Source organism: Typha latifolia, chromosome 5 (assembly GCF_019914945.1).
Source record: "Typha latifolia isolate L0001 chromosome 5, TyphaL0001v2, whole genome shotgun sequence".
NCBI classification, from domain to species: domain Eukaryota; kingdom Viridiplantae; phylum Streptophyta; class Magnoliopsida; order Poales; family Typhaceae; genus Typha; species Typha latifolia.
In genome coordinates this window covers 709220-737189 of record NC_133090.1, presented here as the reverse complement: position 1 = coordinate 737189, position 27970 = coordinate 709220, and the positions used below count along the sequence as shown (strand labels likewise).

The following is a 27970-nucleotide window of genomic DNA, read 5'->3' as shown; positions in this document are numbered from 1 at the left end:
CCATGATCTTTACCCTCCTTTCTTAGCCGCCTAGTCTCACCACCAAGACCAATCTTCTTGCCTTTAAAAGAGAATTATATAGATTTGGTCATCTGGACCCTATTAGATTCTACACAAATTAAGGACCTCTTCTTGTATTGCGTTGAGATTATAAAGCAAGATAGCCCATTTGAATGGAGTTCATGCAGTGATCGAGGAATTTGTTTCTTGACCTCTCCTTGTCCAATCTCAATTAATCTTTTGGAACAAGCTGCCAATATCGTCACTGAGATCACATATGAGTAGGATCATATCCTTCTCAAATCCCTCTATCTGATATTGAATTGTGAAGCAACTCCTCTCCATGGATTTTGCTTTACTTTGCGCCAGAGTTTACACACTATTCCTCCTTGTTCTTCTCTATTCTCCATGCATGCATGTTAGAAGCCCCATAGATCTTAATCCTTTAAACAGCATCCTTCAAACCCCCACCGAAGCATCAGTAGACTATGGAAGGATCATCTTCAACTCTCCTGCTGCTATCTTAAGACCCAAATCACCCAAAGACATCTCCCTCCTCCTTGGGTTTCTCTCTTCTTCTTCTAGCAATAAGTACCTTACAGTTGCAGCAAGAGGGGCAGGTCATTCTATCTATGGCCAGGCACAAGCAAGTGGTGGAATTGTAATTGAGATGGACTCTCTTCCTTCCAGTATAAAAATACACAGATCGGGAGATGGAGATAAAATTATTTCCTATGCTGATGTTAGTGGTGGAGCTCTCTGGATTGAGCTACTGGAAGAAAGCTTAAAACTTGGGTTGGCTCCTAGATCATGGACTGACTACCTCTATCTTAGCATTGGAGGGACTCTATCTAATGCTGGCATTAGTGGTCAGGCCTTCAAGTATGGCCCTCAAATTAGTAATGTTCTTCAACTCGATATAATTACAGGTAATTATAAACTATTCACTTTGCTTTGTTTTCTTTTCTTTTTAAAGTCAAAAGATTAACAAAGAGTTTTATATATGTCCAGGTGAAGGGGAGCTTGTGACATGCTCGCCAAGTAAAAGTTCAGAGCTTTTCTATGCTGCCTTGGGTGGACTTGGCCAATTTGGGATTATAACAAGTGCAAGGATCATTCTTCAAGAAGCTCCAAAGAAGGTATCATCCTCTCCAGTTGATCTCCTAATTTCTTAATCTTGTTAATGTTGTAATTTTGATATAATACTATTATCTTAACGACAAGTTCAGGTGAGATGGGTCAGAGCATTTTATAGTGATTTTGACTTGTTCACCAAGGACCAGGAGATGCTGATATCAATGCCAGAGAAGGTTGACTACGTTGAAGGTTTTATAGTATTAAATGAGAAGAACTTCCACAACTCCTTTGCTGCCTTCCCTTCTTTAGATTCTATGATCCCTAAGTTGGAGAAGGGTATTCTCTCAGAAGTCTACTACTGCATTGAGTTCACAGTCTATGACTACCAACTCAAAGATTCTAACGTCAAGCAAGTAATAATATATATTCTACTCCCCTCATTGATCATATATATAGATATATATTCATGATCTACATACATAGTAACAGAAGTATCTCTTAATTTTGTTGGTGTTTTAGGTGGCGGAGGACATCTCAAGAGAGATGAGCTACATGCCTTCACTAATATACACTGTTGAGGTTTCCTACTATGACTTTCTAAATAGGGTGAGTATTGAAGAGAAGAGTTTGAGGGAGAGAGGGATGTGGGATGTATCACATCCATGGTTGAACATCCTTGTGCCCAAGTCAGGCATTGAAGAGTTCAAAGACTTGCTATTGGAGATTATCTCACCTGATCAAGAGTTTGAGGGTTTAATACTCATTTATCCACTTTTAAGAGACAAGTAAGCAAACTACTACTTGTTAATTAATTTCTCTAAATCTTCCTATCTATCTATCCTCAGTACTCCTATCCTCATGCATATATGCAGGTGGGCAACAAACACTTCAGCAGTGCTACCGGAGTCCGACGAAGTGGTATACATAGTCGGCATTCTGCGGTCCGCAAACCCTAGCGACCGCCTCTCCGACATCCTACGTGAGAATTGCCGCATGGCGAAGGCGGCTGCCGGTAATCAAGCCATTAGAGCAAAGCAGTACTTGCCTCACTACCACGGTCAGGAGCAATGGAAGGAGCATTTCGGGTCTGGATGGGAGCAGTTCGCCGGCCGAAAGATCCGGTTCGACCCGCGTAACGTTCTCGGGCCGGGTCAGGGAATCTTTCCCAATTGAGTCTAGGTTAGATTAGTAGAAGATCTATCCTTCCATTTCTACGATCAAGCATGAGGCACGTACGTGAATTATTAAGATGTCAGTGCATGCATGTATCTCAATTTTCTCACTCTTTTATACGTAAAATAGTGAAACTACTCTCCGCGTACATTATTTATTTACCACATTATGCATCCAAATCGTAGATAGATCCTACGTGAATCTGCATGCGAGTCGACAAATGCATGTGGAGAAATTAAGAACCAAGTGGATAAAAGTGACAAATCTTGTCATCTTTTCTCCAACCTTATCCAAATATATATATATATATATATATAATAATGCATGCATGCAAGTTGCTCTCGGTCATGTTCATGTATCCTGCGGATTTATCATCTGACATACCCATGGCCCATCCATCTTTCAGCTAATAATGATGGGAATAAGTCCTACTATATCACTGAATAATTGATCTTATCCAAGAATACAGTACGTCGTATCTGTTATATTCTAGCTGTCTTTGAACGTTAGCTTAACCTGTTATTATTATTTAATTTCTATCATTCCATCCACAAAAACTTTTGGACTAGTCGCATGTAATCATGAGCATGCTTACTGGTACAATCCAAGGCATGTTTGCCAACTTGAACCACCACTTGATTGAATCGATTTTAAAGTAAAATTTATATATCATGAATATGTTTAGTTTTGAGGACATTATATATTATGAAGCCATAGATAAAAGTCTATTTTTCAAGCTTATTGGGAGAATATGTAAGCTTCCAAGCTATTTGCAGGAATAGTAGATAAAATAATTCTTCGATGACAAGAGCAAATCATATTTTAGTAACAAATCCAAACTTATTTCCTCAAAATATTTTGGAAATTCATCTATTGGACTAGATAGGCAGCTAATTCAATCTCTAATATTATCTTGATTAGTTTAAAAAAAAAAAAAACCTATATTCCTTGGTTGACTTATGCAAAATATATTAATTATCTTCCTCTAATGATGAAATGTCAACCCCAATAATTAGCCGTCCCAGTATAATGATTTCAAACTGCCAAGTTGACTCGAAACCAGGTGATTTATGCTACTAGTTTATAGGATATATGAAAATGGTAGCTTAATGGAATGAAATAATTTAAGTTTTAAAGTTGACAATGATGAAATATACTTCTTCTTTTTTCTCCTCTCTGAGATTATGGTATTCTAGTTCCTAGTTTTCAAATAGATTCAAATCCATTGATTGGCTTCTGATACTATTTTCGTTGACATTAGATTCGTGCAGTTGAGATATCCAAATCTTTTTCTTTCAATAATTAAATAATGCAATCATTAAGATGTGCTGGCATATAAGCTTAATGAGGAGACCAATGCACATTTGATTGAAGAAGTTAAGAATTACTAGGTATATATAAATATATAATGTTTTTATTATTAGTATACAAGTATCTGACTAGGAGGTAAGATTAAAAGTCAATAATCTGTGTTCTATTCCATGTGCCATGGAGTTGACTTTTAACATATTTAAATCCAATAAAATATATATCCTTCTCTAGTTGGTTGATTCCGATAAAATGTTCTTAACTTATGAAACAAGACAAACATTTAAAAGTTAAAATATATAATTTCTTGTTTTCCCTTTTGACCCCTGAAAAAGAGATGAAAAGAAATATGTTTATGAAAAAGTCAAGTATTAATTTTGCAATTAAAATCTAGTTTGGTTATTCATGAAGCGAGCAGCATAATCTATTGTTATAGTTTAATTGGGATGTCACATATTCTAATATATATCAACAAAAATTAAGCAAAGAAAAAAGATTTGCCAGATCATACTAGAATTTGAATACGTAAGATTAGGTGAACAACTAATCCATAATATTAGAGAAGATCTTTAGAGATTACAAGTACATTATCTTAACAAAAATATAAAATTTCCAACATCCATAGGAAAGTGACTTTGTTCTCCTATTAGGAACATCAATAATATTTTTTGTGTGAAATTTATTAAAAATATCTTATATTTTAATTTTAGTAGCTCAAAACTTACTTGAATCAGTTTTAGCATAATAGAAGAATATAGAATATTCATTTACTTTTAAAATAAAAAAAAATATAACATCTACCTCAAAGTTTGACTTCACTTTTATTTTTTATTTCTTAAAGATTTATGTAAGAGTTTTTAACTTATTTTACATTTATAAGAAGTTTAATGTGTCTACATGGTAATTGTATGTTAACAAACTAATATCAGAGTATTTTTTTAGGCACTAAAAGTAAAATGTAGAAAATCAAATAATAAACATCATATAATATGATGTGAATGAGAATAAATATATATATATACAATGTTTAAGAAAATGAATTATGTTATTAAAAATGATGGAAACTTGCAAATTATTTTCTATTACAAATAAATTTATTTCGAGAAAAGGACGAGAGCATATCTTGATAGATACGGCAACGTGGAACAAATAGGGACGGCACAGGAGGATTCTAAGGGGGGGAAAGCGTTGACTTTTGGGGGCTCGCTTCCCTCACCAACACTCCAGTCAACGCATTGACTTTTCTTTCTATCCCAATATTAAACGGGTCGGTTCAAATTACATTTTCCGTACGAGGGACATGAGAGAGAGAGAGCTATATATATAAGACCAAAGAGGCAGGAAAATCCGGAGCGGGTCAGGCGTGGACCCTGACCCGGATCCGCCGGGATCCGCCTCGGATTCCTTCCCGTTGGCTGGAGAGTTTATTATATAAAGCAGCCGGTGAGGAGCTTCTCCTTCGTTCTTCTCCCTTTTTTTTTTTCTCCTCTTCGAGAGAGATTCCTATTTTCCTACTCCTGGAGATGTCGTCGGCGAGAGGAGCAGGCAACGCTACCGGCGGAGAGCTGGACCGGGTGCTCCACGTACTCGCGGTGGACGATAGCTCGGTCGACCGCGCGGTGATCGCTAGACTTCTCCGCAGCTCCAAGTACAGAGGTACTCCCTCCTCTAATCCGTCTTAATTCCCTACTAATAAACCCAGATTAGGGCTCAATTCGACTGCTTAATCTCTTCTGGATCTGGCAGTGACGGCTGTGGACAGCGCCAAACGAGCATTGGAACTCTTGGGATTGGTAATTAATTAATTTTTATAACTAAATTCTTCCATTACTCTTCTGTTTAAATAAACACCTTCTTTAATGGCAGGAAACGAGTGTTAATATGATTTTTACGGATTATTGCATGCCGGAGATGAGTGGGTACGACCTCCTCAAGAGGGTCAAGGTTCGGTTTTCCAATTCGTAGTATTTCTTGGATTTAGAAGATTAATTAGTTTTAATTGGATGGTAATTGTGGATTTGGGCTTTGTAGGAATCGTCCGAGTTTAGGGAAATCCCAGTGGTTATAATGTCCTCGGAAAACGTGCCCAATCGAATTAGCAGGTGCTTGGAGGAGGGCGCCGAGGATTTCTTGCTCAAGCCCGTTCGACCGTCCGATGTTTCGCGGCTGTGCAGCCGCCTCATGATGCGATAATAGCCGTCCGATGAAGTTTTTTTTTTCTTCCTTTTTTCGGTGGCATGCCCTTTTTTTTAATAGATTTTCTTCGAAAGGGTAAAGGGTAGTGATCACTTCAGTTGTTTTTTTTTAAAAAAAAATATATAATTTACTATGGAAAGGGAAGATGCTAAGAAGGCATCGATTGTTTGAACTGGAAGCTATAATCTGAGGACAAGGTGGGATTAGTCAAAGTACTAATTTGTTTCATCTTTTAAAGTTCTTAGATTATGCAACAGATAATGTCTAATCTTTTCTTTTTAATCTTATGGCTAAATCAGAGTTCAGATAACCAGTTGTCTTAAAAGTTTAATTATTAGGTAATAGAATATAAATAAAAATTTATTATTAAGTTTTTAAAAACAGTAAATTTATCCGTAGCATCTTCCTCTCAAGTTGCTTTTAAAAATATAAATGAAACTTTTATTCAAGAAGTTATTATTTATTTAACAAATTTAAGGAACATAATGGGCTTTTTTTTTTTAAATAAATATATATTAAGGTCATGAAATGGATAAAATAGAAGAGACGCTATCATTTTCACAATACTCCTTTTATCTCAATATAATTAAAAATGAGTGTGTGTGAAAAATAAAAGCGGACTACGACCACATCCACATGTTAAACTTAATCCGGAACGCGAACGCACCAATAGGCAATAGGAGATGAAGATGGCCCGCCATTTCCCGCACCGGGCTCGCCTCGGCATCGTTGCGCTCCGCGTTATTATAGCCGTCGACATGTTCACCATCACGCGCCTGCCTCTCGCTCGCTCGCTTCCTCTCCATTACTCTTCTTGTTCCGCTCTTCCCAAACCCAGATCCAAATCCAAACCCTCCTTTTGCCCTCTCTCCTCCTTCTGCCTCTTACCTCGCTACCCCAAATCCACCACCACTCCCATCTCTGCCTCATCGTCCTCCTCCTGCGCAGCTCCCCTCTCATCCATGGCGTCGGGAGACACGAACCCGCTCCTCCAAGACTTCGATTTCCCTCCCTTCGACGTCGTCGAGGCGGAGCACGTCCGGCCCGGGATCCGGGAGCTGCTGCGAATACTGGTGAGTCCACTAGTGTTCTCCACGGCCGCGGGGGACCTAGGGGGTTAGGGTTTCGGTTTCTGACGGTTAGTGGGGCTTGTGTAGGAGAATGATCTGGTGGAGCTGGAGAGGACCGTGGAGCCGACATGGCCGAAGCTGGTGGAGCCGCTAGAGCGGATCATGGATCGGCTGTACGTCGTGTGGGGGATTGTGAACCATCTCAAGGCTGTTAAAGATTCTCCTGAGCTTCGTGCCGCCATAGAAGAAATTCAGGTAGCCTATTCGTAAGAGGGTACTTACTGCCTATTGCTACGCGTTAGGGTTTGTTTCATTGATTATGTGAAATTTGCGTTTTTAACAGCCCGAGAAAGTCAAATTTCAATTGAGGTTGGGACAAAGCAAACCCATTTACGAAGCTTTCAAGACTATAAGGAACTCTTCATCATGGGAAAGCCTTAACGATGCTCAAAAGCGTATAGTAGATGGTAATTATTCTCTTATGTACATATGCTTTAGAAAACTTCTTCGACTCAATGTTACTTTGTAAGAGTGCAATAGAATGTTCTGAGGTAACTTTCTGCCAGAAGTCATACATGTCAAAATAGAGTAATAGACCATAGAGTGCATTGTAGAGGAGGTTTTTTTTTTTCTGAACTTGCTAGACAATAGGCAGAACAGACAAGCAAGGATGGTGTCTCTAGAGTGAAATGTAAATATATGCGTCGCCAAGCAAAAATCTGTCATAGCTTGAATCTGGTGGTTGTTGTGGTGCAAGTGTTACCAGAGAGGAATTGGAACCATATCTCTCAGATGTTTTCCCAACTTATTGTTGATTGAGGAATGGTGTCACCTCTCAACCATATAATTGTACCATCATTGTCAACATATCTACACTCTTATCTTCTTTTCTTCTGATTGATTAAAATAGAAAAGGAAATATGTGCGATGTTTCCTTATATTTTATATTCCGCCTTTGCAGGTCAGATTAAGGAAGCTATTCTCAATGGTGTGGCTCTTGAGGATGAACAGAGAGAAAAGTTTAATGAGATTGAACAAGTACATTTCATAACTGTGATTGCTTTTATAGGCTTATAAGTTGATTGTCTATGAATCTCTAACTTTCCTCTATATAGACTAGGTTTAAAATCTTGGCATAACTCTTGGTTTTTAGATTAAATCACTCCATTATTTCTGCACTAGAAAAGAGCTAAGAGACAGGAATTATAGAAAGAACTAGTCCTAGTATTCAGAAAGTGTAAGCTCGGTTATGAGCTTTTCTTCACATCCTTTTACATGTAATGTTCATTACATGTTAGATACATTTTCCAAGTGATCATCTATCATTTCAGATATTCCATTATGAGGTTATATTCTTTGTCTCTTTGTTGAAATTTTCTGTGATACTGTTTTATCCATGCAAGTTAATCCCTTTCATATTCAGATTGATTTTTTGCGCCTGCTTTTAAAATGTATTTAGTTGCTTTATCAATTGATTTGGATTGGAGAAGAAAGATTGCTAAGGGGAAAAATGAATCTTTTAAATTGCTGAAATTTAGGTGAATTAACATCTGAATAATGCATAGAATTTGTTTGGGTATAGAGTTGACTAGGCTAGTTATCTTTATTTGTCTTATTCAACTTGATGTTAGAAAGAACTATCGAGTATAAGGCAGCTCCACTTGTTCTTATGGTCCATTTAAATTTAAATTGTATATAGACGTCTGAGCAAACTGAGGATTTATTGGGCAACCAAGAAGCTCCTATTTGATATTGATACTTATATAGTTATATCTATGTTAATCGTGATTGGTTAATTCAGTACTCATGCATGATATCTTGATAGGGAAGCTCTCAACATGTCCATCTATAAGTTCATTGGAACTTTGAAAGCAGATGTCATCTTTTCTGTTGAAGGCAATTTGTATTTGATCTAATAAGCCTATCTTAATTCAATATTCAGCTGGATTGTATGATATTTAAATTAACACGTTTTTAGCACTAGTAAAAAGACTAATTGGTGAAGGAATTATTTTGTAAAATTTTCAGCAGCCTACACTTCTGAAACTAATTTAACATGGGTTGTTCTAAAGTTGAATCTATTGTTAGACCAGCATTTCTATTGATATTGCCCTTTCTTCATGGCTTTGTTATTTCTTAGCTATTTTATTAAAATATTTTCAGGAGCTTGAAAAGCTATCACAGAAGTTCAGTGAAAACGTCTTGGATGCTACAAAAAGATTTGAGAAATTAATAACTGATAAGAAAGAAATTGATGGTTTACCTTCTACAGCACTCGGTCTAGCAGCACAAACGGCTTTATCAAAGGTATCTCCAGTTAGAAGTATAATATGTCCGCTTTTATTATCTTTGTTGCCATTTACCACAGATGCTGTGTTACTTCTACTTTTAACGTGTTTTTTTTGTTTTGCACTGCCAATATCATTAGGGACATGAGAATGCTTCTGCTGAAAATGGGCCTTGGGTGATCACACTAGATGCACCAAGCTTTCTTCCTGTCATGCAACATGCACGAAACCGATCTCTGCGTGAAGAAATTTATCGTGCTTATGTAAGCCGTGCTTCTAGTGGCGATCTTGATAACACTCCTATTATCGGTCAAATTCTTAAGCTAAGGTTGGAGAAGGCTAAACTTCTTGGCTATAATAACTATGCAGAGGTATGGTATCTATATACTCATCCACTTTTGTTTAAAATGCAAGGCCGAAAAGAAGGTGGGGCCTTGTTAATTTGCCCTCACTAAAGCGAAATTATATTTGAAGGTAAGTTTGGCACTAAAAATGGCATCAGTTGATCGAGCAGAAGAGCTTCTTGAGAAGCTACGTAGTGCTTCCTGGGATCATGCAGTTCAAGGTTATCATCTTGCATTTTATATTTCTTGCAATTTAAGAACAATTAAGAAAAAGATTATTATGTTATACTCATGTAAGCATTTTATATTGCTTGCACTTCATCATTTCTATTTTCTTTTTCTTTTTCTTTTTTCTTTCTTTTTTCCTCTAAGTTCACATTTTGTGCAGTCTGATTCCCTTCTAATTATTAATTTGAGTAATTTCCTAATAACATATGCTGTTAGCTTGTTCTCTAGAGTTAAACTATTTCTTTGATTGTTATTTACATTACATTTCTGAAGTTGCTGAGATTTTAGTAAGTGGATGTGAAATGGCCTGATGATAAACTTTTTTCTCTTGAGATGCAGTCAGTTATCCTATTCTTTTAATTTTTGTATCCAGATTTTATGTAGGAGGACAAAGACACTTGCTTTTATCAGTACCTGTGCATTTTCTGATTCTTCTGATGCATAGATCTAACTTGTTTAATGCTTTTGAGTAATTGTCAATCACTCAATTGTTTACATTTTTGGTAGTTAATCTTCTTCACTAAGCTTGTTCAGCTGTTATCTGTTGATGCATGTAGATATGGAAGATCTCAGAACATTTGCTAAAGATTCTGGTGCTCTAGAAGCCAATGAACTAACTCACTGGGACATTAATTTCTGGAGTGAAAGGCTGCGGGAGTCTAAATATGACATAAATGAGGTTTCTCTTTGCTCTATCTGCCTATGCTTGCATTGCTGGCACATTTGAAACAATTCTTTCCACTATCTGCTGTTAAGTATTGCTCCTGTTCAGTGAGGACTGTTGCTTATATTATTGAATTTCCATGTTCCTACGGTTTTATCTAATACGGTGCTTTAATATTCTTTCAAAATTTGGCTTCTCTCTCTTTCGTTCTCAAAGTTACACACATGTATTTTATGTCAATTGTGTTGAAATTTGGTGTTGATATGGTGCTTATATTATTGAATGAACTTGGTTTATTTCCTACATAAGGATAATTTTTTTCCAGTATAGAGGTGTATATAACAATTCACAAAAGGTTGATTGGTGTTCTTTCTTTTGTAGGAAGAATTACGTCCTTATTTTGCACTACCCAAGGTTATGGATGGCCTTTTTAGTCTTGCAAAAAAGCTTTTTAATATCAACATTGAACCAGCAGATGGACTCGCCCCGGTAAGGTCCTTCCTCTTCTTTTTACTATGATGCAAATTCTTATGATTGCTATAAACCTATAACACGATACTGCAATTATATTTTCGCCAGGTTTGGAATAATGATGTCAGATTTTATTGTGTGAAAGATTCCTCTGGTAGTCCAGTTGCATACTTCTATTTTGATCCTTATTCCAGACCTTCTGAAAAACGTGGCGGTGCTTGGATGGATGAGGTGTTTTCTCGTAGTCGTGTACTTGCACGTAAAGGCCCCGTTAGGTTGCCTATTGCCCATATGGTGTGTAATCAAACACCTCCAGTTGGTGATAAACCTAGTCTGATGACTTTCCGTGAGGTAATGGTGTCTCAAACTTCTCATTATTTGCAACTGATATTGAAATGTCGATTAAGAAATTGGCAGTGGTTCTTTTGTGTCAGTATAGAAATTGAAAACCATATCCTGTTAAATATATGCAGATTATCTGCACTCTGTGAAAATCGATTATCATCAACTTAAAATTTAATAATTTATGGTTACTTAGATATTAATATATTGTGATGATTTGAACTTTTAACTATTTCCAATAGGTTGAAACTGTATTCCACGAATTTGGTCATGCACTTCAGCATATGCTTACTAAACAAGATGAAGGGCTTGTAGCTGGAATTCGGGGGATAGAGTGGGATGCTGTTGAACTACCTTCTCAGTTCATGGAAAATTGGTGCTATCATAGGTAATACCTCTTATATTTTTTGTTATTCTTAAGTTTCCTTGTGCTTATGATGACAATCTTAGTAACAATATCAATCAATCTTTACTCCCATTTTACCATTTGTTCTCTGGGTCTGGCTATCTGAAGGACATCTGTGGAAATCCCAATAGTTTCTCAGTCTATTCCTCCCTGCATCTACAAGATATTGGCAGATTTAATTCCTTTAGGAGATAGTTTCATTATTGAAGGCTGGAAGTGCATGTTCTTTGTGAAATATGGCCAAACGACTTTCAACAAATCTGCAACTCTCAATCCATCTGCAGGATCAATGAGTTTGCATGATGTAGCATTAAGATACTCGATTATGCTCTGTAAAATCCTTGAGTCAATCCTCAGCCCGCCAAGTTCACCTAAGCGGTCTGGCTGCCAATGGGTGGCCGCACCATAGCTGCTTTTCAATACAGTGGTTACTATTGCTATACAACTAGATATTATTCAGTTTTTTTGCTTGGGCTAAATTAGTTCAGTAGTTCAAGCAAAGTTCTAATTGAACTAGGTTGTGGTTTATTTTTTCTGCTAGTCAGTAGTTCAAGCGAAGTTTTGATGAAACTAGGTTGTGGTTCGTTTTCTATGATAATCAGTAGTTGAAGAGAAGTTTTGATGAAGGATGTAAATGAGAGCGAGTCGGCTCTAGCTTAAGCTTGACTTGGAATTAGTTTCGAGCCCTAGTTTGATGTTTAGGTTTGGCTCAACTCAACTTGAGCTAAGCCCAAGCCGAGTTCAAGCCGAACCCGAGCTTGCTTAGAGGAGGAGGCAGCGGCGATGGGGACGACGGCTTGCCGAAAGAAGTTTAGGCGGCAGCGGCTTGGCAATGGAGGAGGATGAGGAGGCCGACGGAGGAGGTTGGTGTTGGAAGAGGAGGTTGGTGTTGGAAGAGGAGGCGGTGACTTGCCGATGGAGGAGGATGCCGTTGGAGGAGCCGGTCGTGGGAGGGGGTGACCACTCACCAAGAGGAAGAACTACTATTTTTTTTTCTTGAATCATTGCTTTCCCCGTTGGTTACTTGGTTATTTGAAGAGAAAAGGAGTAATGGTGTTTGGGAGTAATGGAGTAACTAACGGTTAATGGAAGAGGGTTACGTGATGTTTGGGAATTTGTGATTGACAGAAGAGAAGATGAGTAATGGAGTAGGTAGGTTAGTCATATTAAAAGGAGTAATTATGGGTCTCATGATGAGTCTATGTCAGAATTTAAGAGGGTTCATGTGTTAAATGAAAATGAAAAGTAAAGGTCAAAGGAGCTAATATATATATATCTTATCAAGTCGGCTTAGACTTAGGCTCGGCTCAAAATTAATTTCAAATATCAAATTTAGGCTTAGCTCAGCTCAAACCGAGCGAAGCTGAGGCCGAGCCAAGCCTGAGCCGCTCGTTTATTTTGACACCCCTAGTTTTGATCAACTATGTTCTGGTTTATTTTCTATGCTAAAATGCATTCAGTCAGTTCTTGAAGCCTTCTCTAATAATCAATTTGACTTTGTCTTGTTATATTGCAACCCTAGGCCAACATAGTATTTTGTGTAACAGCTTGAGCCAAAACCACTTATAACTCACCCAAATTGGACTCGATGCACTACCAAATAATTAGATATGTTTAAATATCTTTTATCAATGATTCATTTTTATCTGTGTCAGGGATACTCTTTTGAGAATTGCAAAACACTATGAAACCGGTGAATCTCTTCCTGAAGAAGTATATCTGAAACTTCTTGCTGCAAAAACTTTTCGTGCTGGTTCTTTGAGTCTTCGTCAGGTCAGTAATGTTTTGTACTTCTTTAGCTTATTTATATAATTATTTTGTTAGAATACCTTTCTTATTGCTAGTACAAAATTTGGAGTTAATCTTTCAATGTAGTAGCATTTTTTGTTTCTTTCCTTTTATTTCTATTTGCATTTATGTACAGTGCCTTGATGGTTGGATGTACACTAAAATCTATGTTTTTGGATGGGCAATGCTGGAATCCCATGATTTTTTTTAATCTCTGACAATGTTTTGCTCAGTTCTTATTTCAATCATGTTTCATATAATCAATAAAGAACATCGATGCACTTTCTTCTGCAGATACGATTTGCTAGTGTAGATTTAGAGCTGCACACAAAGTATGTCCCTGGTGGAACTTTATCCATATCTGATATTGATCGACACGTTGGGGAAAAGACCCAAGTTATTCCTCCTCTGCCAGAGGACAGATTTCTTTGCAGTTTTAGTCATATATTTGCAGGTTTGTTTATACTTTACGCTTGTAGATTCACTTTTTATTCCTTATCTATTTAGCTCGTACAGCAATAACATGGTTTCATTTCCATGGTCTGCTTATAGGTGGGTATGCTGCAGGATACTACAGCTACAAGGTACATCATTTTAACTAACTATTATAGCACAAAGATTTAGCGTAACAGATCATTAATGAACTGTTTCTAATGAACCTCTATCCTGAGGAGTTCCCTAGATAATTTGTACAATGACAGAAATCAAAATGCCATAATTGCTAGTTAAGAACATTGAAAATTTAGGGTTGATTCTTCATCACGCTGATCTTTTGATATTGACATGCTAATTTTTTTTTCATTTTAAAATATGGTCTTACAAGAATGTAATTTGAACAATATTTTTGTATGCAAGACTCATTTTACTTTATTATTTTACAGTGGGCAGAGGTGTTGTCAGCCGATGCTTTCTCAGCATTTGAGGATGCTGGTTTAGATGATGATAAGGTATTGATTTACTTTTCTGCCATAGTTATCAGCACCCAAAGATGATAGGGAAAATGTGAGTGTTGCAGAATTAATAGATTATCTCATAGAACACTCTGAGGGATGAGCAAATTATAAGTGATTGATGTAGGTGATATGGTCCTTAATGGTACATCGGGATAACTGATGGCTGATCTTTTCTGTGACAGGCAATCATTGAAACTGGTCACCGATTTCGGGAAACAATTCTTGCACTTGGAGGTGGACAATCACCACTTGAGGTTAGTTCTCATCATTTTAGTAGGTTTAGCTTTAAACTTTGTAAATACTATAATACTTCTACTGTTTTCCATACACAACTACCTCCGAAATCCAAATGGGCCTCAGTGTGTAACTGAATTATTGTTGTCTACATTAGGGATGCAATGTGGGAATTATACATTTTTATGGATGTCTATTATCTCAGGAATTGAACCTAATCACCATAAGCCAAAGTCTGCCTAGATAAGTCCTTATGGATTTTCCTGATAAGAATCAGTTCCATATATATTCCATATCATCGTGGTGAATAAATATGTAGAACCGAGGGTGGAGTTTTTATCAAAGTAGAAAATATCATAGATACATATTCTTGGTTCTGGATGGTCTAAGGGTCATTAACCCAAAGCGATTTCTGGCAGCCAACTTGTGCAGCAGCTCAATATTGGTTGGATATTATTTATTAGTGCTACTCTCAGGCCCAAGCAAAGGATTGAGACTCGTTTCAAAAGCCAGCTACCAAATTGACCTCAGGCCTTTAAAAAATGGTTTTAATTTTGTTGGAAGAGTAAACTTTGGCAATATGCAGACTGGAATGCATGTAATTCGGTAATTTTATGGCCAGTTAGTGGATATCTGCATTTTACAGTTTGATCTTATTCAACTGAGAGGATCCTTTGGTATACTCACAGACATGGAAATGGATTTGAAAGGGAGATAGTTACAGTGGTCAGCATTTATTTCTTCCTTGCAGAAGTAGCTAGCCGGATTGTGGTTAATGAGAGACTGAAATAAGACTAGTACTTAGATGGATGGACTATATGGAAGTTAGTAACAACGGCCTGTTATTGCTTTTCCTTAGGCTTGCTAATATCTGTTCCCATGTGGGAAAGAGAAATTGGAGCTAATTTAGGAACTTAATTAGAGAAATTGGAGGGGAAGAATAAGTGAAATGGGAATAACTTGTAAGCATGCTCCAATTTGGATTTATTGATCCAATTGATACGAGCGCAGATGCATACATACGAGCGCAGATACAATTACAAACTGTGTACAACTACACTCCTGCTGGTGGATAAGAGAGGTTTTTCAGGATAGATAGAAGACCTTAGGTGCCATGTAGTCAGTCCGGTGCCCTGGACTAATCAACTGCATAGTTTGAAATGTGCAATTAGTTATTGTGCCTAGGGTATACTGCCTCTTTTTGATAAATAAACTTGCAATTTGCACCACAATTGCTGCTTAAAAGGAGATTTCACAATATATTTTAATTCCACCTGTTTCTTGAACCTCTGAGCATCACAAACTCTGATCTCTTGTATTAGCATGAGTCATAATGAGAGTTGCAAGTCGTATCATTTGCTAGCCAGCTGAGTATTGAGCGGTCCTCTGCATTTTGTTCTCACAGTAGTCTTATGTACGTCTGAAAATACCGTTAAAACTTGCTCTTCATTTTGCTATATATGGTAATCTATTTTAACGAGTAACAAGTAACAGGTTTGGTTCTCTCTTTTTTTATACTAATGGCAGGTATTTGTTGCGTTCCGAGGAAGAGAACCTTCACCAGAACCATTACTTAGGCACAACGGCCTGCTACCGGCTATTACTTCTGCTTGATTCCTCCAAGATCATGGCTGCCTATAATGTTGCAATGCATTTTCATTTCTATGCCTGATCATATTCAAAACATCTGGATTTGTCTGCGTCAGAACTTCCAGAAAATATGAAGAAAATAGCTTATTAATTTTTTAATGTCGCACCTACTTTCTGCCTAGGAAGCTCTTTTAACATCTTTTTCCGTTAAATAAATTTTTTAGATATCAAAGTTAGATATGAAGGTCAAGGATTGCTGGGCAGCTTATCTCTTACTGGATTTCCTTTTCCAACTGAGATTTTATTCAAAAGATGTGATGTTAGAGCTCGCTTACACAAGGTCGATTTATGCTGTACGAAGACAAAACTTCGAAGCAAGAAAACTTTTGGATGACGCGACATTGTGGATGATATCGCGTTGGACCGAGTGGTAAGGCCATGATCTGCAGGGGAAGGGATCACTCATTCATTCTTCTATTGGGGACACAGTGACGAGTCATTTTCTCATTACTTTGGCTCTCTCATTTTCTATTTTTATAGGCATTACGATCGCTGGATTTCAAAGACATGGGCTTCATTTTTTTAGCTTCTCATTACCTGCAGGAGTCCCACTGCCGTTAGCACCTTTTTGCCCAACTACAATCTATCTTCTACGTGCGCCCCACAAGCACACACTATAGGCAAGCACTCGGGTCAGCGGATCAGCTTAAGAAAAGTGACCAAGATACGACCAAAATATCGCTAAAGATAATGTGATCTGCAAATGTAAGCTCAAGCATCTAAAGCTAAGAATAATACTGCTGACGCATTACCGTCTTCTAGCTTTCTGTTGCCATTTTTATTTCATTCATAACTATACGAATATAGTATATTCTGCATACTAGCACTCATGTCATCCTAGACATACAAATGCTGGTTGCTGACCAGACATGCTTCTATAGCTGAATTCTTCTCTTGGTTGTCGGCAAACCTGATTCGCCGACCATGTCCTGGAATATTACTTCAGGTTAGCAGATGGACTTGTATGAAAGACTTAACCAACGTTGGATGGACTATCATGTGTAACTAGCTATATTTTACATGGATAGATCCCCTTCGTAATAAAAGCAAACAAAAGAAGATCAATACTGGAAGAGTACACCCACCAGGTAGAATCCACTCAAAGTTCAGGTCTAATAACTCCTTAATACTGTCCATTTGCAGGCTAACTGCAAAGAAAGTAAGAAAGTTTAAGAGAATGTATGGATCTCAGTGCACAGTATAAGACCAGTCGGATACTAGGATGAGTACCTGATTGATTGTTATATATCAGAGAAAAACATAGATCATCAGATTCATTGGATTTGGCAAGATGGTCTCCAGTGAAAAGGACTTTTAGTCGCTCATAATACAAGCATACTGAACCCTGCACAAATAGCATAAATAAGAATCAAGATGGGAAACAAATTCTGTTCTTACAGTCCAGAAATTAGACAATTTAAGATGACTGGGTAGACAACCAATTGAAAACATGTCAAATCCGTTGGAAACTTGTCATAGACCCCCAGTTTTCTGAAAAAGGATTGCAGGATGATGACACTGATGGTCTAGCAAATCCATTAGACAACTAAAGATTTGAAAGAGTCAAATGAGGGAGAACCCTACAGGCTCAAGCAAGTTTAGCTAAAAAACAATGAAGAGTAAATCGTAAAGACATGAAAAGTTGTTCTTGATATATTAAAATATGCATATTTGCATATTCTTCCCTGGCATTAGTCTCCTAAGAGTTCCTACTTGGTAAAAACCTTGCACAAGGAACAGCTAATTTTGCAGAACCAAAGCCGTAAATTTTTCTATAATATCTCCTCTTGCAATTACCTACTCCTGTATGCAGATTCTACAATTTATACATCACGTTCTTTAATTATGGACTCTTTGCCTACATGTCTAGCTGCTAATTTTCCTAGTTTGGATATTATGCGTCCTGCCTCTGAAAAAAAGTTCAGCCAATGTTTTAGCAGTTTCATAACTTCTCTTTTTCCATTCGCATTCACTCATCACTTGTTTGGGCTGAATAGAGTACTAGCCTCAAGTTACTTTCAGCACTTAATTGAGAATTGATTGCAGCTTTCTCTGGCAAACTTAACGAAACATTATTCAAGAGAATATCGTTTATTGTACGATTGAAAAGTATGATAGTGAACATGGCAAACATGGTATGTGCAATGAGCAGGCAATTGCAGCTAATCTAGTGCAGCTCCTCCACTTGGGTTTATTTACTAATCATAATGCAATTACTAACTTAATACACTGGCATCACCAAGATTAAAGTGGCTCAGCTACCGAATGAATTATGTTTAAAAAGCACATCATGATCACAAAATGAGTGACTCCTAAATTTCACTCATTGTTATGCCTTTCTGTTTTCTTTATTATTTTCTACTTTATTAGTCACATAAATTCATTTAGATCCTTCTACTGTGTGGGTGATGAAATTTCATTGGAATCTTCACAAAAAAAACATACAAAAACATTTTCCAGTATTCTTACTTCAGTATGGCCTGGAGTATGAATGAGCTTAAATTCAGTTCCAATGCTCCATGGGCCATCCCCATATAGTTTCATCTCGACTTCTTCAGTAGAACCCTCTACCTATAACAATGCACAACAAGGACAATATTAATTCAGACATTGAAATCATTAGAAAAGATTACAGCTTGTCAACCATCCATAAGTAAAAAATATACGCAATCCACACAAAATGGTTTCGGTTTCATCATATGCAAGAATTGGAAATTTATAAGCATACTGTGAAAACTTGTGCATGCCTGTACAAGTACAGTACAGTACTTAATAAAACATCGCCCAATCTAACCTTCTAATTTGTATGTCAAGCCTATCTTAGCCTCTTTTGCCTCTGGCAATACTTGGGCTTGAATTGGTAAACTCAGATGGTTAAAAATAATTCTAAAGTCTTGCCCATAACTTTCTCAACCTTATGCTCAAGTCAAACCCATACAGTTCGGAGAAGGTTTAAGTGATACGCCATTGGCAACTTCTAAGAATGCTTACTATCCTATAAAATTCTTTGCTTAAGAATTTCTACTTTTGGTGTTCTTTTCTTCTTCTCTCGAGAGCTCCATAAGAATTCTTCTTTATCTTTAAATAGTGTATATGCCTGTCAACCTAAATACATTATTATCAACATTTTCTCTCCATGTTAGCAACTCACCTGTCTTCTTGATTAAAATATTTGAAAGGAAAAAGATGTATTATATCGTAAAGTATGGAGTCATACATCGCCAGAATGGAGAATCCTCTCACATTTTAGCTGCTTGGACCACTTCTCATGATCTCCAATGTCATCCCTGTTGGTGAAACTGGTCAGATACTTTTCCAGCAACAAAAGGAAATAAGTATCATGTGAAGAAAACAAAATTTCAGTTCCTTTATCATACTTGTGAGTCAGAAACATGTAGCGGACTCCCCCAAGCATCTCAATATTACGTGCCAACTTCTCTGTATATCTTGGACTGCAAAACTATGGATCATTATGAGCCGAATAAATCTGGTAAAGAGATTGTTTCAAGATTTTAACTTCTTAACTTAATTCCAGTATCAGCAATTGAAAACCAGAAAATGCCCAATTGAGATAGATGCAGATTTTACAAACTACAAAAAGCCCTTAACAATCTTTTTTTTTCTCAATTCACATGTTGCCACATTTGAACATAAAAATAAATAAGATAATTGCATCTGAGAATATGTACTTTTTGGAGTTGGATACTTTTTCTGACCTCAATGCCTCATAATGTAATTTCTTTATTATACTACTAACCTTTTAGTTTTATATGGGGTATGGAACTATAAGTCTGACAGCCATGGTGGTCGCTATTTTACTGACTAACGGTATAGCATTTTATTCAGGAGTGACTATCTCATTTGATAAAGTGGAACCAAAGTGGCTGTCTTTTAATGAAAATCCTACTCATTCTGAATTTTGAAGCACTAACATTTATTGAGTTCCAGGTCTTAAAGGAGCGCCAGGAATTTGAAATTTGACACTTTTCCTCACCCTTATTATAATAAACTTAACTACTATGATGTCAAACGACAAAGACTTGGAAGACTAATCCATCAGGAAGATGACTGAAAGTTATTACCTTGTCATAGATATCATAAAGTTCATTTATTTCCCACTTCTATCTTCAGTTCCAGTTTGACAACAACAAATCCTAGTATCTTTCTAAGACTCCACTGAGTTATTTTCTCTAATTGCTGTTCAGAAATTCTAAACCACACAGAATTTGCAAGTACTCAACCATAATAGTAGATGGATAGAAATCTATATTACATAAAGGCCTAATAACTTACCTATCAACCAATATGTTCCCTTCTGGGTGAGTGATAAGATAGGATGTTGCTGCAAATGATCTCTCAGAATGGTAACCACAATGATAAACACCCTGATATCACAATAATATATAAGTTGAAAAAAAAATGTATTTGCTGCATAAACATGACTGCATACATGTTCATAGGAAATATCAGTGAATACTTATACACAAATACAAGCCAAGAATTCCGAAAGTGCATAACACTATAACCAGCTTAGCGCACAGAGATGAATTGTATAACTTTTCTCTGAGATCCCTTTTTTCACTAGAATTAAAGAAAATAGCTGAGATGTGGCAAAGTAATGAAGGAAGGGGAAGAAAAGCAGTCCATATTTTGAATTGCTATTTCGGAACAAGAGCTGTGGTTTGCAGGACGGCAACTAACTAAAATTGGATTCAGCAAATTGGCTGCACATCCATGCATAAGCAGCACTTAGTGCTGCCATCCTCTTCTCTGGCAGGAAGATACAGATACTAAATTGATAACAAAGATAACTTTTCAGCACATCCATAAACCTGGGAATCCAAATAAGTAATTGTCTAATGGTGATGAAACAGAATTGAGATTACAAGAGCATACTGGAAGTGCATTTTCATCTATGGGAAGAGGAAACATCTTCTGCACTTCTAAAATTTTCTTTGTAGGTTTTTCAGTATGTATTGAGCTTGTAGGACAGGAAAGCAAGGCCTGCAAAAGAATAAAAATTCAATGAAAAAGAAAAGCCTACAACAACCTGTAGACGAACAATTACTTTCTATTAGAATGTAGATGCACCATCATCTTTACTTCTTTAAACAATAAATTATGTAGAAGGTCATCTTACGCAAGCTAGGCATTTGTAGATTTCATGTAAACTTCCATGAGAAATAAAGAGAGCTATACCTGTAACTAGGCAATTACTTTTTATTGGAACATAGTTGCACCATCATCCCTACTTTAAACAACAAATTGCGTACAATGTCATCTTACAGAAGCTAGGAATATTGTAGATTTCATCTAAACTTCAATATAGATTAAGGAGATTTATAGCACCAATAGTGTTAATACTCTTAGACCCAAGCAAGTAGTGCATGGAGTTAATTTCCTGAGGCCTTCTGAAATGCCACATGGCTTCAAGATTCAATTAGTAAATGATAAACCAATACACCATCCTAATTTCTTCACGTTTTCTCATATCCACATCTTATTACACTGAAATGACTGAGGAGAGAGAAGCTTCCTTCTGCAGGTCATCATAAAAGGACTTTTGCCAGCGATATGAGATCGGCTTGAGCACAATTCAAATATGAGAAGGCTGCAAATTACAGCGGTTGTTGCCAATCTGACATCAACCTCTAAAAATTTGATACCAATTCCCGCTGCAAGCAAAATCAGGCAACAATAGTCTCGCAACAAGAGCTATCACATTGCTTGGCGGAATAATCTACCTTATTCTTGCAGTTTAAACCTCTCCAAATAGGTCATTAGACATGGAAATTGTCCAACGGAAGGAGAAAGATGACAACTTCAGTTATGGCTTTCCTCAAACTTCACAGGACCAAGGTGAAGTTTGTTGGGCTGCCTTCTATTAGTTTATCAGTGACTAATTATTGGGAAAGATTAGTAAATCATGACCTAGAGAAGACATGGCAATAGGATAAGAATTATTATATTCAAATCAACCGAGAGTATTCAGGAAAACCCCATCTTATCACTCAATCAGCTTAAGCAACGCAAGACAACTGCGAGAAAGGTTAATTTGTGCTAGACTACCACTAACAACGACGGAGATCACCTGCAGTGCCTTAATCTTTTCCTCCTCCGAGCTCGGCTGCCGGGTTACCGCTGATTTCCCATCAACGCTCGTAAAAATCTCCTGCAAAAGTAATCACGCGATGCTCTAAGTTGCAATCTGCAACTAAAACCTACGGAGCCAACCAATCCTACTCACCGGTGCCATCCAACGGCACGTATCGCAATCAATACACCGGTGATCTGCAAGAGATCACAACCAAATCAACTTATTCGAAACCCAACGAAATAAGGAAAAGAAGGGATTTCTTTTCTTTTTCTTTTCTTCTTTCTTACCAACGAAGAAGTCCCCTTCCACGTTCTGCGGCCGCCGCTGACGAGTCGAGGCGGCAGCTTCTGCCCTTACAGAGAGGCGGCGCGTGGCCCCTCGTTCGTTCCGGAAACGAGACGAGGGAAGCGATGGAAGATTCTTTGGGCAGAGGAAGGAGTCCTTTAGTGCCATTGCCATTGCCATTGCCATTGCTATCAAAAGTGTTCGTCGAAATGCCCCAACGGAACGCAAAAAAAAAAAAGAGAGACTCAGAGAGAGGACAAGGGGTACGTGGGCATCGCACTCCCACTCAAGTGGTGTAGAAAAAGTCAGTGATGACGCGCCGCCATATCGCCATGCAACAAAAGTCCAGACAACGCTAGCCGCCACGAGCGTCTTTGACCAAACTACCACTCTTTAGTATCTTATTTCACTCAACCATGTGAGATGAAAATTCGCATTTTCTAGATAATTTTTTTTTAATTAGAGAAAAAATATTTTTATATTTCAATATATATATAATATTCGTTCGTACTTGATAATTTTTTTATGTCAAACGATTTTTTAACTCATATAATATCGTATTTAGATTATAAAATAAATTAGACACATAATATAAAATTTTAGTAGATTTAAATTAGTCAAATACTTTATCAAGAATCCATCTCTCTCTCTTACATACACAGGCTAAGTTATTCCATTTTGAATCAATTTCACACTGCCTTGAAATTAAATTAGAGGAATGATAGGAGAAAAGTTGGTTTTTAAACGACGTGGTAGAAAGATATGGTAGGGCATTAGTTCTGAGATCCCTGCTTATTTGTCTTCTTATCTACAATCACATAAGATCTATTTTATTCTCACGACTTGCATTAAGGATCAAGTTTGCTTACAAGATACAAGCAAGGTCAACCCCCAGGATGACCTATTCTGCTATTCAGCTATAAGAATATATATATGATCGATTTGTCATCTCATCTCGTGTATAAATGCTGATGGCTGACGAGAAGTTCTTCTATAGCTGAATTCTTCTCTTGGTTGTCTTTAAACCTGATTCGTCCACCATGTCCTGGAAAGATCATTTTCTGATTAATAAAAGGTCAAGTAAATTCTACAATGGACACAATGCAGTCTCTTTAACTACAATTATTTTCTATTCTAATTGTCTCAGAATATTTAGTTTCCATATAATCCATGAATATTTCCTTCATACTATAACTATGATCAAAGAAGAAGAATGCTCACCAGCTAGAATCCACTCAAAGTTCAGGTCCAATAATTTCCTCACACTGTCCAGTTGCCGGGTAACTGCAAATCCATGCGTTAGATTCAATCAGAAGAATAAAAGAAATTAGAGAGCATCAGTCTTGACAAGATAATTTTGAGTAAATCGGTTTACAAGATTTTCGTGTACCTGACCGCTTGTTATACATAAGTTGAATATGTAGATCACCAGACTCTCCAGATTTGGAGAGATGGTCTCCCGTGAAAAGAACCTTCAATGACTTGTAGTACAAACAGACCGAGCCCTGCATAGACAACATGAACAGGAATCAAGATGCTCATTTAAATATCATTACTAGAGTATGGAAATGGACTGCTTTTTTCGATATGTTTTGCAAGAGAATAACATAAAGCAACTAAACAAACTAGTATTGACTACAAATCTGTCCTAGCGATTTTTCAAAACCAAGTTCCTCATGCTAGAAATGTACATAGAGGAATAGTCTTGAAAACACAACCAAGAAGTTCGATTATTATACCTTCCGCTAGCCTTGTAACTATTGTGGCAGCCAAGAAGTTTCTTTCACTAAATTGACAAAATATCAAGAAAATTTAAAGAGAAGACTATTCGCTATGGTTATGACAAGTCAGAGAGTCTGCTTATACCGTGATGCATCATCTTTCTTATATAATGCTGCTACACTGGGGGTCCACTTACTTCTACACAATATATATTACTTTGGAGTTCTGAATGCTGCATGCAGGAGAATCTAAAATATAAGCTATATAATGCTCATATTTCACCTATTGGTCCTTTCTATTTCCTAAAACTTCTTTAAGAATGTGCCTGATTATGATACCCAGTAGCCGAATCTAGCATCCTGTCCATTTTTCCTGTTATTTGGAGAAATTCATCTAAATCTTTATATGAAAAATCTGTTTCAAGTGTCCATCTTACATAGAAAAACATTTTTATTTTTCTTACTTCAGTATGGCCTGGTGTATGAATGAGATCAAATGCGGTTCCAATGCTCCATGGACCATCTCCGTAAAGTTTCATCTCGACCTCTTCAGTGGAATCCTCTACCTGTGGTAATTGCACAATACACATGCAGTTAAGGAAGGGCATGATATGATAATTAAAATAAGAAAATTGAAAGAATAACTACACTTTGACATTGATGGAATACATATTATAGAGGATAAATTTGATTTTGAGGGTACAGATTCCATCATGTGCAAGATACTAAGCCTACAAGCATAAGCCTGTAAGAACTTGCGTATGCATGTATAAGCATGGTACAGTATTAATAGAACATTCCAATCTTTCTTAGGTACAAAACTCTACACTCAAATTAACCTTTTAAATTGTATGGCAAGCCCATTTTAGCCTCATTTACCACTAGCCAATTACTGGTCTCGAATTTGAACTCTCAGGTTGTTAGTTGATTACAAAATATTTGTCAATCCTTCCAAGTGGCACTCTCAAATTTATGCTCAAACCAAGTCCATAGAGTTTGGGAAAAGCCTATGCATGTACTTGCGTGGATGCTTAATGTTCTTTAAATTTTCTTTGATAAAGAGTTCCTATTTTGTTATTCTTTTCTCACGGCTTCATCACTTTTTTTTAACTTTAATAGTTTTTGGTTAGGCCAATATTTCCTTTCTTTTGCAACTTACATGCTCTTCCAAATGATGCACTTAGGACAGTATTTGAGAGAAAATTAACAATGGTAAAACCATATTATATGATAAGTATGAATTCTTACATCTTCTGAATGGATAATCCTCTCGCATTTCAGCCGCTTAGACCACTTCTCATGATCTCCAATATCATCCCTGTTTGCAAGTTTTTTTTGACTTTTTCAGATCCAAAGGAGACAAGTATCATGGAAACAAAAACCAGTTTTTCTAGTTCTTTTATCATACTTGTGAGTCAGAAACATGTAGCGCACCCCCCCAAGCATCTCGATATTATGTGCCAATTTCTCTGTATATCTTGGACTGCAAAATTGTACAACAGTATGAGCAGAATATATATCAATGAAAGTTGTTTCAAAACTTCAGCTACATTCAAGAATCATCAGATACAAACCAGCAAAGCCCTGTTGGGACTAAGAGAGTGCCTAAAGCTTGAGAATTTGAGACTCATATTACATAGTCATACTAATAAATCTAGTATTCATATTGCATAGTCATATTAATGAACCTAAGTGCCATGAGATAAGATGAGAAAGGCTTGAAAAACTACTCCATCAGGAATGGTAGCTGAAAGTTAGTTGTCATGTATTTTGTAAATTTTCATTCAGTCCCCTAGTCCTAACATGAACGCCACAAACATACCTGTCAACCAATATGTTCCCTTCTGGGTGAGTGATAAGATAGGATGTCGCTCCAAATGATCTCTCAGAATGGTAACCGCAATGATAAACACCCTGAAATCACAATAATATGTAGTTGAAGAATAACTTGCCGCATAAGCATGATGGCAAAGATCAATAAAAAATATCTACCAATACTGATACAGAAAATATCAGCCAATGCATTCATGCAGTGTTCAGCCAGTTCTGGAGTGTGTGCTTTAAATTGAAAATATTTGTGAAAATTGCAAAGACGGCATGGCATGTACAGCAGTTCTGGGATGCTTATGAGCTCCAACTCCCCATTGTACTTCATGACGAATTATTCAACATAGCATAGGAATGTAAATCCATGTCAGAAAGAACTACTCTACTCATGTAAGATGCAGAAACTAATTAAGATTTAAGAAATGTAGCATGGGAGGAAGACACATTCCATGTCTTAAATTCCTTTTTGAAATTGAGACTGTGCTTGGGATCAATGAAACTAGCTAAAATATACGACAAATTGATGTGCAAAATTGGCTGCACATTGATGCCTAGGTAGCATTCAGCTATTTAATCCTTGTCCTATGGAAATAAAGATACTAAATTGACAACAGAAAATCTTACTGTCAGCACATGAGCACATCCATACACCTGAGAATTAAAGTAAGAAAAGATCAAATCAAGATTGAAATATCATACATGAAGTATCTTTTCATCTATGGGAAGAGGAAACATTTTCTGAATTTCTAGAATCTCCTTTGTAGGCTTTTCAGTATGTATTGAGCTTGTCGGACAGGAAAGCAATGCCTGCAAAAGAAATAGAATTCAATCAAAACAAGGAGGCCCACAATAACCTGTAACCAAATGAGTACGTGCATGTGTAGAGTGAGACGAATGCTTCATCACAAGGACAAGTTGAAATATGCAATGCTACCTTCTAATAGCTTAACAGGGATTTGATCATTGAGAAAGAGAGAGTCAAATTATATTAAAAAAAGATGTAGAAATAGGACCAGAGCTCTGAAAAAAGAGGGCTATTAGGGCCTCTCTCTAATTTATCCTACAAAGGATATGATTCCTTCTATTTACGTCAACAGCAAGGATTCAAGAAAACCATCTTATCTTTTGATCATCTTAAGCTATGTAGAACAAGTACAATAGTAAAGAAATTTACCACTAAATTATTACAATCAACAAGAAGGATCACCTGCAGGGCCTTAACCCTTTCCTCCTCCAAGCTCGGTTGCTGCGTTACGGCAGATTTTCCATCTACCCTCGTAAATATCTTCTGCAAACACATAAGACCAATAAATTTATAACCATCCAATGCTCTGAATTGCTACCAGAAGCTGAAGTCTACAAGACCAAACTCACCGGAGCCATCCAACGGCATGCATCGCAATCAATACACCGGTGATCTGCATCAAATCACCACCAAATTAATATAATACGCCGGACTTGTTATAAATAGAAGAATTTAATCTTCTCCTCACCTACGAAGAACTCCCCCTCCACGTTCTGCTGACGCCGCTGACGAGTCGATGCAGTAGAAGCTGCTGCCCTGACCACGAGGCGTCGGCCCGCCCTCCGGTCGTTCCCGACACAAGAGGAAGGAATCGAGGGAAGGTATGTGGGGCGGAAGAAGGAATCTCTTAATGCCATCAAGACGTTCGAAGAAATGGCTCAAAGGGAAGGAAAGAGGTGGGAATCGGATCGCTGAAGGAGAAGAGTGAGACGATGTGAGGAGATGCATGGCAATAAGTAACATGAAAAGGATGGCGACTGGCGAGGATGAATCCAAATAGCGACGCAATAGTAGTACTACATAGTCCGTACAAAATAATTGGG

At 37.1% G+C, this 27970-nt stretch overlaps 5 protein-coding genes across 5 annotated transcripts; 3 read left to right on the top strand and 2 right to left on the bottom strand.

Annotated features, from left to right (window-relative positions):
* The first annotated feature begins 343 nt into the window (after positions 1 to 343).
* On the top strand, positions 344 to 2250 carry LOC140788396 (cytokinin dehydrogenase 3-like). The gene is made up of 5 exons (XM_073137634.1): positions 344 to 929; positions 1012 to 1139; positions 1230 to 1490; positions 1597 to 1862; positions 1950 to 2250. The coding sequence occupies exons 1-5, from the start codon at positions 344 to 346 to the stop codon at positions 2248 to 2250; spliced, it is 1542 nt and encodes a 513-aa protein (XP_072993735.1).
* A 2764-nt stretch (positions 2251 to 5014) lies between these two features.
* LOC140789361 (two-component response regulator ORR3-like) lies at positions 5015 to 5982 on the top strand. The gene is made up of 4 exons (XM_073139029.1): positions 5015 to 5214; positions 5305 to 5351; positions 5425 to 5502; positions 5590 to 5982. Exons 1-4 carry the CDS (start codon positions 5082 to 5084, stop codon positions 5749 to 5751), a joined length of 420 nt encoding a protein of 139 aa, XP_072995130.1. The 5' UTR covers positions 5015 to 5081; the 3' UTR covers positions 5752 to 5982.
* A 436-nt stretch (positions 5983 to 6418) lies between these two features.
* LOC140788624 (probable cytosolic oligopeptidase A) lies at positions 6419 to 16395 on the top strand. The gene is made up of 17 exons (XM_073137968.1): positions 6419 to 6827; positions 6912 to 7079; positions 7168 to 7291; positions 7786 to 7862; positions 8988 to 9131; positions 9253 to 9483; positions 9587 to 9677; positions 10242 to 10363; positions 10730 to 10837; positions 10928 to 11170; positions 11404 to 11549; positions 13223 to 13340; positions 13650 to 13809; positions 13908 to 13939; positions 14237 to 14302; positions 14491 to 14562; positions 16070 to 16395. The coding sequence occupies exons 1-17, from the start codon at positions 6438 to 6440 to the stop codon at positions 16154 to 16156; spliced, it is 2379 nt and encodes a 792-aa protein (XP_072994069.1). The 5' UTR covers positions 6419 to 6437; the 3' UTR covers positions 16157 to 16395.
* Positions 16396 to 16940: 545 nt separating this feature from the next.
* On the bottom strand, positions 16941 to 22842 carry LOC140788625 (uncharacterized). The gene is made up of 11 exons (XM_073137969.1): positions 22577 to 22842; positions 22440 to 22483; positions 22284 to 22364; positions 21089 to 21196; positions 20486 to 20577; positions 19570 to 19644; positions 19410 to 19479; positions 18662 to 18763; positions 17423 to 17537; positions 17278 to 17340; positions 16941 to 17121 (listed from the first exon to the last, which is right to left on the bottom strand). The coding sequence occupies exons 1-11, from the start codon at positions 22758 to 22760 to the stop codon at positions 17030 to 17032; spliced, it is 1026 nt and encodes a 341-aa protein (XP_072994070.1). The 5' UTR covers positions 22761 to 22842; the 3' UTR covers positions 16941 to 17029.
* A 560-nt stretch (positions 22843 to 23402) lies between these two features.
* LOC140788627 (uncharacterized) lies at positions 23403 to 27888 on the bottom strand. Its single transcript, XM_073137970.1, has 11 exons — positions 27616 to 27888; positions 27497 to 27540; positions 27330 to 27410; positions 26822 to 26929; positions 26118 to 26209; positions 25704 to 25778; positions 25544 to 25613; positions 24760 to 24861; positions 23965 to 24079; positions 23796 to 23858; positions 23403 to 23619 (listed from the first exon to the last, which is right to left on the bottom strand). The coding sequence occupies exons 1-11, from the start codon at positions 27782 to 27784 to the stop codon at positions 23525 to 23527; spliced, it is 1014 nt and encodes a 337-aa protein (XP_072994071.1). The 5' UTR covers positions 27785 to 27888; the 3' UTR covers positions 23403 to 23524.
* Between the last annotated feature and the right edge of the window lie 82 nt (positions 27889 to 27970).

Coding starts and splice junctions, on each gene's coding strand:
- LOC140789361 (XM_073139029.1), top strand. CDS start 5,082: ATGTCGTCGGCGAGAGGAGCAGGCAACGCTACCGGCGGAGAGCTGGAC. Junction 5,215..5,304: donor CCGCAGCTCCAAGTACAGAG/GTACTCCCTCCT, acceptor TGGATCTGGCAG/TGACGGCTGTGGACAGCGCC. Junction 5,503..5,589: donor ACCTCCTCAAGAGGGTCAAG/GTTCGGTTTTCC, acceptor TGGGCTTTGTAG/GAATCGTCCGAGTTTAGGGA.
- LOC140788396 (XM_073137634.1), top strand. CDS start 344: ATGGATTTTGCTTTACTTTGCGCCAGAGTTTACACACTATTCCTCCTT. Junction 1,140..1,229: donor TTCAAGAAGCTCCAAAGAAG/GTATCATCCTCT, acceptor CGACAAGTTCAG/GTGAGATGGGTCAGAGCATT. Junction 1,863..1,949: donor TATCCACTTTTAAGAGACAA/GTAAGCAAACTA, acceptor GCATATATGCAG/GTGGGCAACAAACACTTCAG.
- LOC140788627 (XM_073137970.1), bottom strand. CDS start 27,784: ATGGCATTAAGAGATTCCTTCTTCCGCCCCACATACCTTCCCTCGATT. Junction 27,411..27,496: donor CATGCCGTTGGATGGCTCCG/GTGAGTTTGGTC, acceptor ATGTGTTTGCAG/AAGATATTTACGAGGGTAGA. Junction 26,210..26,821: donor TAGATGAAAAGATACTTCAT/GTATGATATTTC, acceptor TTGTGATTTCAG/GGTGTTTATCATTGCGGTTA.
- LOC140788624 (XM_073137968.1), top strand. CDS start 6,438: ATGAAGATGGCCCGCCATTTCCCGCACCGGGCTCGCCTCGGCATCGTT. Junction 10,838..10,927: donor CAGCAGATGGACTCGCCCCG/GTAAGGTCCTTC, acceptor TATTTTCGCCAG/GTTTGGAATAATGATGTCAG. Junction 13,810..13,907: donor TTTTAGTCATATATTTGCAG/GTTTGTTTATAC, acceptor GTCTGCTTATAG/GTGGGTATGCTGCAGGATAC.
- LOC140788625 (XM_073137969.1), bottom strand. CDS start 22,760: ATGGCAATGGCAATGGCAATGGCACTAAAGGACTCCTTCCTCTGCCCA. Junction 17,538..18,661: donor ATACTCCAGGCCATACTGAA/GTAAGAATACTG, acceptor CTATTTGTGCAG/GGTTCAGTATGCTTGTATTA. Junction 17,341..17,422: donor GATATATAACAATCAATCAG/GTACTCATCCTA, acceptor CTTTCTTTGCAG/TTAGCCTGCAAATGGACAGT.